This window comes from Neophocaena asiaeorientalis, unplaced genomic scaffold (assembly GCF_003031525.2).
Source record: "Neophocaena asiaeorientalis asiaeorientalis breed wild unplaced genomic scaffold, Neophocaena_asiaeorientalis_V1.1 scaffold171, whole genome shotgun sequence".
NCBI lineage: Eukaryota > Metazoa > Chordata > Mammalia > Artiodactyla > Phocoenidae > Neophocaena > Neophocaena asiaeorientalis.
Window position 1 is genome coordinate 1,128,396 of NW_020174013.1, and position 16,484 is coordinate 1,144,879.

At 47.4% G+C, this 16,484-nt stretch overlaps 1 protein-coding gene across 1 annotated transcript in view; it reads left to right on the forward strand.

Moving 5' to 3' along the window:
* The window catches only part of VIT (vitrin), a 116,008-nt gene that overhangs the window by 71,297 nt on the left and 28,227 nt on the right, over positions 1-16,484 (forward strand). The window contains exons 7-9 of the mRNA XM_024753557.1: positions 2,481-2,672; positions 13,623-13,667; positions 15,166-15,228. Coding sequence (XP_024609325.1) covers positions 2,481-2,672; positions 13,623-13,667; positions 15,166-15,228 — 300 coding nt within the window. The remainder of the gene's footprint in view (positions 1-2,480; positions 2,673-13,622; positions 13,668-15,165; positions 15,229-16,484) is intronic.

Genomic DNA, 16,484 nt, shown 5'->3' on the forward strand with positions numbered 1-16,484 from the left:
AAGACATCTGTGTTCTACTCAAGTAACAAAAATGGCCGCCCTCAGGATATTTAATCTGCTCTCTAGCCAAGCAATACCAGCAAAGGCAAACTGGGGGCGTTCAGAAACCTCAGAATTAGCCAATGGTGTGAGAAAAAGATAATCCAGATCCTCCACAGCCGATGAGTTTAAAGTGGCAAAAATATTGACTATTTCCAAGTAGAAGTTTTATTTTTAACTTAATTAATTGTGGTTTAATTAATACGTTGCAAGTAAAATGTACAGTCAGTTTATTTATATATTTCTCTCCAAGTTAGTAATTATAGCCTATTTCATAAAATATACAAGTGATTCTATTAAATGGCTTTTCCCTGTATGAACCTGGGCCTGCATCTCCCTAAAGAGGCATTACTGCCTGGTAGCGTTTACCAGAGGGTATAACAGAAGAGTACTTTAGAGAAATTAGAAACTTCCCTAGGACTTGTTATGAAAGCTCAATTCCTTTAGAGTAATGGAAATGTCATAAATCACACTAGTTTTGCCCAAGGATGGCGTGAAGACTGGCTGAACCCCCGAGGCCGCTGCCAGCTCTTTAGCAATCTGTCTGGCACAGTCTCCAGGTGGCTTTAAAGGCAACCAACTGTTAGCAAACATCAGGGTAAATGAGGGATCCACTTCCTGCCTTGCCGGGCTGATGCCTGCAAGAGCAGACAGGACGGCCGAACTCCAACCCAATCCCAGGGCGGTGAGTGCTGACCTGCCCTCCCAACAGGAGGTAACAGCGTCAGGGTGGGGAAATGAGCAGGTACCAGTGCTGAGCAGTGGGTCCAAACACCCGACGCCACCTCACATTTGTCTACATGGCTGGACAGGGCTGTGGTCTGACACTGCCCAGCGTGCTGTACAATGTCAAAGAGGAGGTTTGGTGGTTCCCATGAAGAGTACAGCTCCTTCTATCTCAGATGCTACCCCCACCTTGGCCTGCTGTTCTGTGACCAAAGATGCTTCATGCCTAAGCAGAGTTAAGGCTAGAGCTGGGATGCTGTCATAGGCTGAAAAACGACCCCCGAAAACATATCCATGTCCTAATCCCTGGAACCTGTGAATGTTTTCTTATACGGCAAAAAAGGGGAGTGGGGAGGAAGGCAGGGGGGCTTTGCTGGTATGATTAAGTTAAGGATCTTTAGATGGGGAGGTTATCCAGGATTGTCTGGGGGCAGGGTTGTGGAGGAGACTAAATGCAATCACACGTATCCTTAAAAGAGGATGGCGCAGTGGTTGAGAGTCCGCCTGCCAATGCAGGGGACACGGGTTCATGCCCCGGTCCGGGAAGATCCCACGTGCCGCGGAGTGGCTGGGCCCGTGAGCCATGGCCGCTGAGCCTGTGCTCCGCAACGGGAGAGGCCACAACAGTGAGAGGCCTGCATACCAAACAACAACAAAAAAAAACGGGAGGCAGAGGGAGATTTGACACACACAGAGGAGAAGGCCACATGGAGATGGAGCAGAGGGAGAATTGAAGATGCTCGCCTTGAAGGCTGCAGGGGTGGGGCCACAAGCCAAGGAATGCCAGCAGCCACCAGGAAATGGAAGAGACAGGGAGCAGATTCTACCTTAGAGCCTCTGGAGGGAGCTCAATCCAGTGACACTGATTTCCAACTTTCAGCCTCCAGAACTGTGAGAGAATAAATTTCTGTTGTTTTAAGCCACTGAGCACATGGTAATTTGTTAGCATCCCCAGGAAACTAATAGAGATGCACAGGTGTAGAAGTTGGCATACCTGCCATGGGTCCAGCAGACACAAGTGACTGGTGGCTGTTGTTCCCTCCCAGGGCTGCGGCGCCGTTCACTTTGGGGACCATGTTTTGTCTCCTTCTGGCGCAGACCCACAGTTCTCAATACAACGACAAGGCCCAGTGGGCCCCTTGTCCCCATGCCCTCAACCTAACAAATTCAGACTCGTTTAAAATTATGGAAACAATCTAAATCATCACACAGGGATGAAGAGCACAATTCAGAAGAATCATCTAGATGGTCCTTACCATCTAATTAGTTCTGATACCCCATTTTATAGCTGAGGAAACTGGGGTCCAGAGGAGTTAGTCGGCTAGTCATGAACCAAATGTAAACTAGAACATCTAAGACACATTGTCTAAAATGGTGAAAGACCTGAAAGTACGCCCTATCCCCAGGCCAACACTAACTGAAACAGCAAAAAAATACATTCATGAACCATTGCTTCTGGTGTATGGAAAATTAATTTGACAGTTAATCATGTTTGGCCTTGTCTATGTTAATGTTGTTTCGAGCTGTCTTTTAAATATTTTGTTATTTCATCTTTGGTTTGTTTATTGGCTTATTCCTCCATCCAGATTGTACATTGCTCCACAGCAGCTAGCACAGGACTTTACTCATAGCTAGTGTTCAAGAAATAATTATTTCTGTCCTGAAGAGCCTACCGTCTGTTTTGTAAGACCCAGTGTAATTCCACTTTCTTACAGGTGAGACCACAAAAGCCTATGAGAGCCCATCAGCTCCAGGGACAACCGCACAGCCAGTCCCCCTGATGCAAGTACTGGGGACCACTGCAGTTGAAGGCACCCATACCACCTTGCCAAAGCCGCCCCCATCTGCAGGCTCTACCACCAGCAGCCTCAGACCACAGCCTGTGGGCCAGAGAAGCCAGGAGCTGGGTCAGTAGGTAGACTGTGTGTTGCCATGTGCTAGAAGAGTGGAAGACTGGGATTTCAGAGTTAGTAGCTCTGTCTGAATGCCTGTGTATGAGCCCATCTCCCACCTTTTAAGCTGGGCAAGGGGAGAGCGCCAGAGACCTGGGCCAGGGGTGTGTGTCATGCCCACCCAGATTCAAGGGGTAAACCTGAGCCCAGTAATAATTCAGGACCAAGCTAAAAGCTACGCAAACTATGTAGAAGGGACTTAATATAGATTTGAGAATAGGACTGCTGTTAATCGTACTTGGGAAGGTAGGATATGATGTGAAACTTTCGCATTGCAAAATCCCCATTTCTCCAAAAGTTCAGTAGAAGGGATAATAGATTTCTATGTAAACACTGTTGGGTTTTGTTTTGTTTTAAGGGACAAACTGAATACTCCTGGAAGTCTTCAAATATTAGAAGCAAACAAAACAAAAAGAATCCCTTTAGGAAAAGCCAGATAGCTCACGTTTTTATTCCTTCTCTGATTGCTTTTTGTCTGCCCACTTGTATCCATTTCTTAAATTATGTTTTAGGTTTTACCAAAGTCCAGTTTATGGAATTAATCTCAGTATTACTTCAGATACGACCTTAGGAGCCCATCTGATAATCCAAACACCCGTTTTACACAGGCTTCTACACCAGGCTTCCTAGGCAATGAGCGTACCTATCCCAGCTCTAAAGGTCTTCTGGCAAGAGGGTGGGAAATTCCACAGCGGGAGCGTCCCTGTTGTCTCAGCTACTTTTTCCAAATATTTCCCACCTGGTGCCACTTTTTCCTCCTAGGAAGAAGTGCCCAGGACTCGTTCTTTCAGCCTCACCTCCAGCTTCCTAACGTCAGTGCCTTGTAGCACGACCTTCCCCGCCTTCCATGTCAGAGCCCAGCTCTCTAGTCATCTTTCTATTCAACAAATCCAAACACTTTCAATGTGCTAGACATTCTTCTAAGCACCTGACAAATATTAACCTATTAAATCCTCAGAACAGCCCTAGAAAGTAGATACATTACTTCTAAGTTGACTAATTCATCGTACTGCGGAGGAAACCAAGGAGTAGGTCAGTGAGGCAATTGGTCCCCAGCCACACTGCTGGGAAGCAGCAGAGCCGAGATTCACCCCCAGCAGCCGGCTTTCCATGAATCCCCTTGCAGGAGACATCCCTTCCATAAACGAACACCCGAGGCACTAACGATGCGGCACAGAATCAGGGGCCTGACCTGCCTTGACATCAGTGGGGTGACAAGATTCGAGGGTCTTAGACACAGCCAATTCCCGCTGTGATCGCTAAGCAACAGTAACAGAACGCACAGTCCGTTCTCTCCCTGTGCCAGGCACCCTGTATTCATTATTTTATTTACTCTTCCCCAAAACTCTATGAAATAGGGAGTATTATTACTACATTGGATGAATGACTCATGGAAGAAGCTATAATATAAAGTCCCCAAATAAAAATACCATACAAATAATTTCTGAAATATATCAGACACTCCCCCACCATCTTGGTTCTTTCAAAGACTTTTGAGTAGCTGAGTGAGTGGGTGTCTCCTTAGAGGATGTCAGTTTTTACATAACACATATAATTAAGCCCGGGGCATATTTATTTGGCTACACCAGGAGCTTGGAAATCCTGTTACAAGTTGGGCCTGTGCTTATGGAAAACCTCAAGCAACCTGAAGCAGTGGCCCCCAGCCTGGCAAAGCTTCCTTATTCCTGGCCTGGGGACAGGAGCTTTGGGCAGCAGCCTCGCAGCCCATCAGTGTTCACTTTTCATCCTGGTCCAGCACCCACGTCCATGCTGCCCCACAGACTGCTAGACAAATATGCAGGGCAAGCGCTCTGTGCAGCCTGTGCCCTAATTGCTAAGAAAGGAGCCAAACTGGGGAGGGAGGAAGGGAGAGAAGACTTTTTAAAATGCGTATGGCCTACTCAAAGGATTTTCTGTAGGAATGAAGAAGAGTGAAGACTGGTGTTTGAATGCCTATGTTTCTTTGAAAATAACAGCCTTATTGAGATACTTTTCACCTACCATACAACTCACCCCTTTAAAGTACACAGTTCAATGGTTTTCAGTATACTCACAGGGTTGTGCGACTGTCACCACAGTCAGTTCTAGAACATTTTCATCACCCCAAAAAGAATCCCCACCCCCACTGATGGTCACTCACCGTGTCCCCCAAGCCTTCCCTCCCCCAGCCCTGGACAACCACCAGTCTACTTTCATGAATGCCTGTCCTAGTGCTTGCCTACAGATATTCGCTGTGACATTTTAGCTCAACCATATTAAATAATGTTTAATATATAGATAATTTCTTCAAATAGCTGAAAATATTCTGTTAATTATGAGAGCAACCCTTCTGCTGATGGACAAGCAAATCACTGTTGATGCATTTATGAAGTGGTTTTTTCCTTTCATATACGTGACTATAGTCAAAAGATTCTAGGGCTTCCCTGGTGGCGCAGTGGTTGGGAGTCCGCCTGCCGATGCAAGGGACGCGGGTTCGTGCCCCGGTCCGGGAGGATCCCACATGCCGCGGAGTGGCTGGGCCGTGGTTGCTGAGCCTGCGCGTCCGGAGCCTGTGCTCCGCAACAGGAGAGGCCGCAACAGTGAGAGGCCTGCGTACCGCAAAAAAACAAAAAAACGAAAAAACAAACAAAAAAAAAACCTGATCCATCTGTTCATTCAAAACCAGCATTTGCACTTACAGGAATATATCCTAAGGTAATTATCAGCCAAAGTCAAAAGAAGCCTGGACACAGATGTTGTTCATGATAGAAAAATAGATGGAGATGGTTTAATCGTCCATTGTCAGAATAGTTAAAGAAATTACTATACAGCTATTAAAATATGTGCACTTCCTGACAGAAGATTGGTCTGTGACGGGTTAAGTCAAAGAAACAGGCTACGAAACAGGATGGGTACCAATCTCATGTTTTATAATCATGTTTTTGCACATAAGAATATGTGCATAGAAAAAGGGATAGAACACTATATCCCAAAATTGTAAACCAGCCACTGCTGTATAGAGGGATTGCAGATGATTCCTTACTACCCATAGTGTATATTTTGACAGTCAGCCTGTGTTCACTTTAGAATTAGAAAACAGAGCTATTTTGAGTTTGTGTCCAAATAACTGGAATGAAGACACAGGGAATGAAAGTTATGGCAGATAGATTTGATTCTAAGAAAAACTGATATTTTCCCATGACCTCTTATCTCTTCCCTTCCATGAAATTCGGTTCTTTCCCTCAGGGGCTTTTTATGTGGTCCCCTTTCCCCGAAAATGGACTTTGCATCTCTCTTTACAGAATCTCCCATCTCCGTTCTCCCTTTTCAAGCCTTGCTGCAGAAAAATTGCCCAGTGAATAATGAATGCTGAAGTGTATTTGATTCTCCCACAGAGTAATTAAGGATAACCCATTGTGTACCCTTAAAAATGACTGAAAGCTAATGCTATTTGCATCAATGCCATGTTAATGCAGTTTAAGCAAATTGCTAAATGTTAAGTGACATTTCTATTGAAGGATTACTTTAACCCCCTCAGGAGTGGCACAGCTGAATTACTGTAAGAATAATGAAGTATAAAGAAATACAGCACTTTAGTAAAAGATGCTTACTTTGACAGTTGTGAAGTACAAGGGTTACTGTTACCTGGAATTTTCAGTTAGTGTTTTGAGTTAAATCCTTTTTTTTTTTTTTCATTTCAATGCCTCCTCCTGGGCAGGTTCAGACCACCCAAGGACAAACTTTACCTTGGTTCTGACCTTGGTAATGTCTTGCTAGGACGGATCAAGGAAAGAATGAGAACAGTTAGATTAAAATTCATGCTCTGACCAGTCCAATGTTATTACAGATTTCTGGTCCACCACCACCTACACTAACAGCCAAAATACCCCCTGAACTAATCCAGGCAAGAATCTGAACTCACCTTTCTAGCTACTGACGAAAGTTAAGCTTGTTTACATGGGGTTTGTCTTTCCAAATCCTTGTCATTTGACTCAGATTTGGACAGAAAGCATTAAACCAGATATGCCAACAAAAGATACTGCTCAAGGGCCCAACTTGTAAGGAAAGTAAGGAAGCCGTTAAATAAGCAAAGCTTTCACAATCGCCGTTCCCCAGAGGCAATTTTGTGGAGGTTGTGATAGAAATTCCTAAGGATTCAGTAACTAGGCTCTTACAAACCTGAAAAGGGATACTCTCTCGGGTTTATACTTGAGGAACAAGGGTCAAAGAAAGAGAGAAATTTTTATCATTTCCCAGGAAAGGGCAGAGCCAATTTTGCCTGAGTAGTTCTGCGATATGGGGAACAGAAATACGTTCTCTCTCCAGGAATTCTCCTATGAATTACGACACTCCCTGGCTCCCCTTTCTTCACTTCTGTGTGCATCTCTTCAAGGTTTGGCCCAAGAACTGGGAATGCAGAGAGAAGAAACAAGTTCTCTTCTCTGAGATGCTGTTGAGGCCTGCAGAGATGAGAAAGAAAAATCTCACCCAGTTAGATGCTTGCCACAAACACTGCTTGGGGCCTGGGCCATGAGTTGACAGACTTGAGAGACAATTTCCTTTGTAGCCTTGGGGCACTAGGCACAAGAAGAGTCCAGGCCTTTCTCTTGCTGGGGGATACCTGTCTGTCCTCCACAAGTTCAAAGAGTCCTAGAGACTGTGGGTTCTGTTTTGTTTTGATTCCAGATGGGAGGAGCGGCTCCACCGGGTCCCCTGGACAGGGCTAAGAGCTTCGATGGCTTCACAATTGCACCGCTGGCAACGTACATGCTGCTGTTCAGGACAAAGGGCTTAAGGATCAGATCGCTGGGCAGGCCAAGGACTCCAAGGCCATTTTAGACCCTAACAGGCCCGTGGGACAGTTCAGGCAGCCAAGCCCGGGGCACTGCTTCCTCTAGTGCCCTTGGCCAGGATCTGTGCGTCCTCTGAAACCCCCAAAAGTAGAGCTAAGCACAGAAAGCTCGGCTGACTTCCAAGGTGCTTTCATCAGGGGGCAAAATAAGAGAAAGCAGACTGCTGGTTGCATGTGAATCAACTGACCCTGTGTAATCCCCCCGGGGATCCAAGGGCAGGATTCTCCGGAGCTGCTTTCCAGAAACCTGGCGAGGCTGCCCACTGCTTGCCGGCCCTGCTCTGCGGCACTTAACAAACACCTTCTCCCCGCACCTGCTGGCCTCTGCCACTCACCTCCAGGCCATGCCAAGTTGTTTTAACTCTAATGAGCATCTGTTTGCTCTGTTCGTTCTCAGTGTGGCGAGAGTACATCTCTGCCAGTCCAGACACCCAAGGGCTGTCAGGGGTTTGGGTCGGCTGGAGAGGCACCACCCCCCCCTCCCCGTGCCATCCCAGGACCCACCTCTGGGACATAGAGCAAGACGCAGACACACGCCGCCAATCAGACTCGGCTTGGGGGATGATGGCAACAAGGCGCTTCTTTGACCTCCAGCTCGTGTTCTTTCCTGCCCAGCAACCCAAAGCTGTTTTGAGCGTTTGATCCCATTCCCTTTTTTTTTTTTTTTTTTTTTTTTTTTGCGGTACGCGGGCCTCTCACTGTTGTGGCCTCTCCCGTTGCGGAGCACAGGCTCCGGACGTGCAGGCTTAGCGGCCATGGCTCACGGGCCCAGCCGCTCCGCGGCCTGTGCGATCTTCCCGGACCAGGGCACGAACCCGTGTCCCCTGCATCGGCAGGCGGACTCTCAACCACTGCGCCACCAGGGAAGCCCTGGTCCCACTCCCTTTTTATAACCCTTCATAACCTTCCCCCTGGGTCTGTAGCTCTGAGCCTCCCTTTCTCCTCCGTTCTCTTCACGCTCCAGTAATTAACGAACGCTCTATCTCATTGACCGCACAGATGCTCCCAGCTCTTCTCACCCTCAAATCCTGCCCCTTTCTGTGGCTCCTCCCCCTCCACCGTCACCCCTGCAGCTTTGCTTTGAGCACCTCAGACCCTCCCGCGGACCCCCGCGTGCCCCTGCCTTGGGGCCCCTCCTCCCCCACGCCACACAGGCCTGGACAGTAGCGAAGCCCCACGCTTGCTCCTGCAGGCGGGGGAGAACTCGCAGGCGGGGTCTTAGCTACTCTTCGACAGGCTCTCACTTCCCACATAATCATGCATTTCAGACAAGTCACCCAATTCCTCAGCTAGAAGATCAGCAGATCGTAGAATTGGAAAGAATTGTATAAAGGGCCTCTGATCTAATTTCCCACCAAACAAATGCATCCCTTATGGCGTGACAGAGACTTTTGCCCTGTGTAGGATAACTTCCCAGTCCCATTGTTAGACATACTACCTAGAACTTAAGCCTGCGGCTCCTAATTTTTCTAAACTACTACTTCTCAAAGTGTGGTCCGGGGACCTGCTTTCAGGCCTTCTGTGAGGCCCTCACTTCTCTGCGTACAGAACTGTGTGAGGCCAGATTTTCTTCATACCCTTCAACAAAAACGAGATTTCACCACAGATTGACTGCAGGAGCTGACATCAGATTCTAGCTGCCTTCTATTACGTCAGACACTGAAGAAATGTGCCACTCTTCTCACTGAATGCTTTTGTTTCAGAAAGCATTTTTCATAAAAAATGTTAGGATAGGTCTATTGTTGTTTTTAAGTGAATAAATAGTAAAATAGATGGATAGTTAATACTGTTTCAGATGAGAGGATGCACAGTTTTAATTTTTTTTAAGATTTAATTAAATAATTTATTTATTTAATTGGCTGCGTTGGGTCTTCCGTTGCTGTGCGCGGGCTTTCTCTAGTTGCAGCGAGTGGGGGCTACTCTTTGTTGCAGTGAGAGGGCTTCTCATTGCAGTGGCTTCTATTGTTGTGGAGCACAGGCTCTAGGCATGCAGGCTTCAGTAGTTGTGGCACACGGGCTTCAGTAGTTGTGGCTTATAGGCTCAGGAGCTCAGGCTCAGTAGTTGTGGCACACGGGCTTAGTTGCTCTGCAGCATGCAGGATCTTCCCGGACTAGGGCTCAAACCCGTGTCCCCTGCATTGGCAGGCGGATTCTTAACCACTGTGCCACCAGGGAAGCCCTTTAATTTCTAATATGAGAAAAATCAGTAGATGTAGCCAACACAAACAGAGGCTCTTTGGGGGTCTTCAATATTTTTAAGGGCATAAATTTGCGAGGCTTTCAAATATATGAAAGTAGCCTCCATGTCCTCCGTTATGTCTCATCTTTTCTGGGATAAATTTCTCTCATCCCTCCAACAGGACCTTACGTGACTCAGCATCACACCCTCGAGCTAAACCACAGTCTGTCAGTGAGTGGGAACAGAGCACACAGAGCAGGACACGACACCTCAAGGGCTGTGCCCAGGGAATTGCCTCTCGCCCTAAACACTCTGGTTCTATGAAAACATCCTAAGTTCCTTGTGGGGGGGAGGTTCTGTCTCATCATCAGCTCATCTCCTACTGAACTGGCAATCACTCAAGTTCCCAGGGTCTTTTCTCAGGTATTTCTACAGAAGCAGGTCACCCCAATCCTGTAGTCTTCCTGAATCTTAATTCTGTCATTGAATATACTAACCATCTTCCAACTTCTCTGTCATCCACCAAATTGATTAACATGCCACCTATCTCCCTTCCAGTCACTGATAAAATTACATCACATGGGACAGAATTTCATGAGCCCCATTAAATATCCCATCTGTGTTTAGGGCAAACCATTAACAGACCCAGGCAGCTATGTATGGACCTAATGATGTTGTCGTCGGCCTCAATATTTCATCCTCTCCTCCACGGGACACTGAACTTATGACCCCGAGCGATTCCTGCTTCCTCCTCCCACTATGCTTTCTGCCCACAGGTGTAACTTGACACGTCCCCAATTTAAGCCACCACTTCCACTGCAGGGGAACTGTTCTTTAATTTAAAAAAAATTTACTGAGCGTACTATATGTCAGACACTGTGCCGTTAGAACTACAAAGATGACTCAGATATTTTCAGATTCTAGAATTCTGGGGCCTCCTCCAGCCCCCATAGGCAGACCCCCGCCCCTCCTTCCGGGACCCTCTGAGACGGGACTGGAGTGACTGAAGCTAAACTCGGGGACTTTTCCTTGGAACCGTCCTGTTGCTGCCTGGCTTCACGGTACCATGAGCTCTGTTTGATCAGCTAAGCTTCACTGGCCTGGAAACCTAACGGTGGAGTTGATGCTGTTTCCGTGAGAAGAGGCTGCCGAACAAATATTCCACACGGAGCTTTGGAGGGAACCCACCTGTAAACCCGGGACTGCTGACGCATTGCCGGCGTGACAGCCCATGCCCAGGACCTCTGACTGTCCTCGGCCTTCTCTGACAGCCCTTGTGTGTCGGGCCGCAGGCACGAGGCTCCTTTGGCACAGCTGCAGCTGCTCTCCGAGTGCCCCCATCTCACCGCAGCCAGAGAAAGTTCTCCAAGGGAAATGTGCAGCCCTCGGGGCATGAAGCCAGGCCCCGGAAGGGAGGTGTGCAGAGTCCCCTGGCTCCAGAGGCTGCTGTCTCTCAGACGACCACCTCCTCCTAAAAACTGCACTGGGAGTCACCGGGGAGAAGCCGGGGGGCTAAAGGGTCACCTGTGCTTCTGCCCCATAAAATTTGAGAGCCCTAAGGGCCTCCCTTAGGGGGCTCCCGCTTGGGTCCCGGGCTGGTGACTTCCAGATGTGCAGGGAATAGAAGGAGCTGTAACCAGTGCAAAGGTCGTCTCGGATCTTAAAACAGGAATGTTCTGGGCCCTCACGCTTCGTGTGCGTTACAGGTGTAGTTCCAGGCCTAGCTTTTCCGTGGCCTCACCCAGTACCCTGAGATGCTGAAGCGACCATGACGCCTCCCGTGTGATAAGCAGGTAGTGATTACGTGCAGGTGGAGCCTGCCTGCCTGGGCTTAAGGTTCTGCTCTGCCACTCGCTGTGCCTCGGTTTCCTCACCCGTAAAGTGGGATCATAGCTGTACCTGACCCACAGGGTTATTGTGACTTAATGCTCAGAAGGAGCCTGGTCAGTGCATGTTCAAAATCAATACCTCTCTTAGACACTGACTGTATCTAGAAGATGACCGAGCCAGGATTATCACAGAAATAATTAGCTGTTTTTTTTACGAGCACCTTTTACACTTTTCAGAGTGATTTTATACACATTTACCTTCATGTGAGGCAGGGCAGGAGAAGTCCTTATGAGCTCGGCTTTACGCAGGAGAAAACTGGAGATCAGAGAAGGTAGGCTAGCCCCCCAGACCCCCAGCTAGTGTTTTGGTAGACTCAGGACGGGTCTTCTGACTTGTTTTCCCCACACCACGCCCTCAGACCTCAACAGCAGAACACAGATGTTCTCACAAATCTACTTCTCATTACTACCAAATCCCAAAACACCAAGTCTGAGCTGTTCAAATATTTTTTCAGCCTTTGGCTTTTGGATGAAAGCGATTTGGTTCAAACTTGTCCCAAACAAATGGAAGTGTCATGGACAGAAGGACAGGCCTCCAGGACAGGAGTAAGAGGCTTGAAAATCCCTCATGTCAGAGAACTGTTTATCTCCTGCCAAAGTAATAGAGCCTCCAGCATTCTAATCTTTCCTCACATACAAGGGTGCTGAAAGCCTAGGGCAAAAACAGACGTCACCAGCACCTTTTTTTAAGGAAAAGGGCAACGCGCATATTTTTACCAGTAGGTGGCGATAGAGTAATGAGGTTAAAGAAGCTGAATGTTTAAACATACACGTCATAAATATTTTGAGTTTGGAGATCATCCCACCCAAACTGCTAATGTTACTCACAAAGGAACTGAGGTTCATCGAGGGCATGTGACTTGCGCAAGGTCCTACACCTGGTTAACGGCTGAGCCAAATTAAACTCAGTTCTCACCATTAACCCAGAACCTGCAAGAACACAGACTATCTTTCAAAATAGCCTGGCATCTTTTAATCATGCAAAGGAAAATATCACTTCACTTGAGTGTGTTAATAATTGCAGTGTGCTGGAAAGCTGATGGCCTTTAAGAAATGAAACAGTCTGTTATGCTCTCAGCCTTGAGAGCTAAAGGCAAGGAGAGAGGGGAGGGAATGGGAGAGGGAGAGAAACAGCCATTAGGGTGTCCTTACGAGGCTTCCTAATATGTTTGTGCTGCCTCTGAGCCCCTCCCAGCCATAATTCTCCAAAAGAGATCAGGGGGATTGGGTAAGAATCTCCCCTTCCCGACCACCGCTGCCACTTCCTCAGCACAGGTTCGTGGTGAAGGGCATTAAACAGATAGGATGCCAGATGCCACTTTGCTCTATTCTGCTTGAGGCACACCATGAGAAGCAGAGCCTCAGGAAATGAGTGTACTGCCTGCTCCCTGAAGGGGCCAGATTTGTTCTGTGTGGTTCCAAGGAAAGAAACACAAACAGATGGGTAAGGCAAACGTACCCAGAATGATGCTGGGCATATTCTGGGTGCTTATTGAGTGTGACAGGTAGATGGGTGGATGGATGGACGGATGGATGGATAAAGATTTCATATTGATACAATGAAAAGTCTTCTCAAAGTCTCAATAGTCCAAGAAGAAATGCACTACTTTAGTTGCGAATGTAATGAGTTCCCTGTCTCTGGAGGGATCCAAGCACCAGCCAGCCACTCGCTTAGGTAGAGATGTTATTGAAGCAGGTTAGGAGGTTGGTTCAAATTGAATGAGCTTTTAGGTCCCCTTGAATTCCAGGATTCCTATTATTCCGTGATTCTTGGTGCATAGGGAAAGGAAGAAAAGAGTAAAGATGTTTTCGTCTTTGGCTTTAAGAGCTTTAAATGAGAAAATCCCACAGATTTCAGGTTGCTTCATCCCAAAGTCTGGTCTCCTGCTTCTTTACTGAACTTTCTGCCACAGTTAGAAAACATTACCATCCTGGCAGTTCACTTGAGAGCTTCTGCCGGTTTCATCTAAGTAATGAGTTTGTTTCTTTTTAATTTTGAAAAGCAGGGGAACCTGAATTGTGGAAACCTGGATCGGTGCTTCTAGATGCAGGTAATTATGCAGCCCCTCCTCCTGGCCGTGACTAGATCAAGATTCGTACAGCAGGTGGCACAGAGACTAAGCTCAGCTAGAGGAGGCTTTCCAACAGTGTCACCTCCGACATTAGGGTCTGCTGACCATGAGAAGGGCCCACTGAAGCTCCTACAGGGAGGCCTGGGTAAGGGACAAGACTGGATCACTAAGAGGGAAGGGAATGTGAAGACAAAAAAGCAGAAGGGAGTGAGTTCCAGGCCCCCAAAATGGGTTAAACCCTCACTCCGTCTGGGAGCACACTTTGACTTCCTTCTGTTTCTTCTTCCTTCTTTGCAAGTGGGATTCGGGTTTTCCCTTCACGTGAATGAATGTTGTTCCCTGTTTACTGCGTTAAGTGTTTGAAACTCCAACAGCAAATGCAGCCTTCTGACTCTCGGTTCAAGGGCAGATTTTGCTGGTGGGTTGGGGTTGGGGGGAGATGGAGGAAAGGACTCCGGCCTCTGGACATGTATTTCTTCCCCTCCCAGAGCTCCTGGATGAGAAATGCCATTCGTGAATTTTTTAAATGATGTGAGGAAGTGGGATGAGCACCCTGACCTTTAATGGGAAGATGAACTCATGTGCTTTGCAAACTGGAAAAACTAACAAGCCAGGAGAAAGCTCACCCCAGCCAGGAGCGAGCAGAGCCCTTAGCACCTTCCTCCACTGGGGGAGACTCTCAGTGGGCGCAACCCAGCATCCCAGAAACGGGGAGACTCACTTCTGGTTGGTGCTGCAAGTTTCACTCTGCCCAAGAAACTCATTGGCCTTACCAAGCCTAAAAAGATTCGTATTTATTGTCTTTATTTCCTTATATATTTGTGAACTTGGCTCCCAGGTAAACAGCTCTAAAGAAGACCCCTGAGGCTGAAATTCAACTCACATACACCCCCTCTCAAAGCCCTAAACCCTTTTGCATCTGTACTCTGGTCTCAGACTGCTGGAGGGGAAGGGAAGCATTATACACCCTCTCATTTGAGTTGCTTGTATCTCATCTCTTCCCCTCCAGTCTACACCCAACCCCCATTAGACTGTCCTCAGTCTCACTCATCTTTGTTCATCAACTCAGTCACTGAATGTTGATTGAGGACCACAGGAAAGGTTCACGTGATGAGTGAGACACGCGCCCTGACCTCAAGATTTTCAGAATTTTACAGAGGGATAATTTACACTGGCGAAGTGCTTAATGCTTTCAGATAAGGAGACTATGGCTGTCTCCTAACGGGCAGTAGGGGACCAACCTCAAGTCTCCTGACTTCAAATGCCTGTAAGCACCCAGGGGAGTACTGTGTCTCTAGTAGGCTGTCGGTAAGCATTCATTCTTCTCTCTTAAGATGGGGGTGTTATGGAGAAGAGCACACTTAGTAAGCCAAGCCCCCTGAGCTGAGTGTGAATATCCATTTTGTCCCCATCCCTGGGGTGAGGCCAGATGCTTCCTGTTCTTGTAAGTCACCAAAAGTTTTACTGCTCTTTCCAGGATTTGTTCCAAAAACAGAATTAAGCACACAGTCTTTGGAGCCAGTATCCCAGGGAGATCCAAGTAAGTTAATTGACAACTAGAAACCCATAGTGGCTTTGACATCTGATCTGCTCTCTCTCCCCTCTCCCCACTCACTCCCACCCTAACCCGCCTCTCTCCTACCCTGGATCTATTTATCTCCTCTCCTCTGTCACTTTGTTCTAAGGGGAAAGGGAAACTTTTGAAGGATTTACACAATCTATGTGCAAGAGGGGGAGAGGATCAGATGTTTAAAACATCGCTATGGCAACAGAGTGGGGTGGGGTGGGGAGACAAGGAGGATGAAAGGAGGAGACTCGCTTGCCAGTGAGGACAGTGGTCCAGCGGTGATGATGGTACACAGAGCTCAGAGAGGGAAGCATAAATGGAGAGAAACGGGCAAATTCAAGAGATAGAGAAGGAAGAATCTAGAGGGTTAGAGGTAGAAGAGAGGGAGCCGTTAAAGATGATTTGGACAACTAGGGCAAATGGTGCTGCCATGAGGACCACTGGGGACCGAGCACATTGGGGCAGGAGAGTGTTTACATCTATCATCTTCTGTAAGACGTTTGGTCTAGCAGAGAGTTAACTACCCAGATCTGACATTCTGAGAGGACAGCCCAGCCAGAAATTTAGAGTTGGAAAATGATGAGCCATAGTTCAAAGCCAAAGCTGTCAGAACAGAAAATATGACCTAGGGAGACAGGATAGAGTAAGAAGAAACAGACGACTTAAACCTGAAGACCTTTAAGACTAACTCAGTGGAAGAGAAGCCACCTGAGGATACCAGAAAGAAGGGACCAGAGAAAAAGAGGAAAACCAGGAGGGAGCTGTGTGTTGCAAGCCAAGGAGAGCACCTGCAAATTCTCCCAGAAAGTTGCAACAAGTCAGCCACCAATGGGCTGTGAGTCTCACTCACCTCTGGGTGAGAATCACCTGAAGACATTTTTTTTTAACGTTTTTTTTTTTTGGCGTGGACCATTTTTAAAGTCTCTATTGAATTTGTTGCAATACTGTTACGGTTTTATGTTTTGGTTTTTTGGCCGCAAGCCATGTGGGATCCTAGCTCCCCGACCAGGGATCAACCCCTGCATTGGAAAGCAAAGTCTTAACCACTGGACCACCAGGGAAGTCCCACCTGAAGACATTTTTAAAAATGAAAGATACCAATTCCTGCCTCATACCTACTGAATCAGTCCCTCCCTAGATCTTGCTACTCAAAGTGTGGTCTGAGCACCGACAGCACTGGCATCACCTGGGAGCTTGTTAGAAATGCAAAATTTCAGACTCCCACCCCC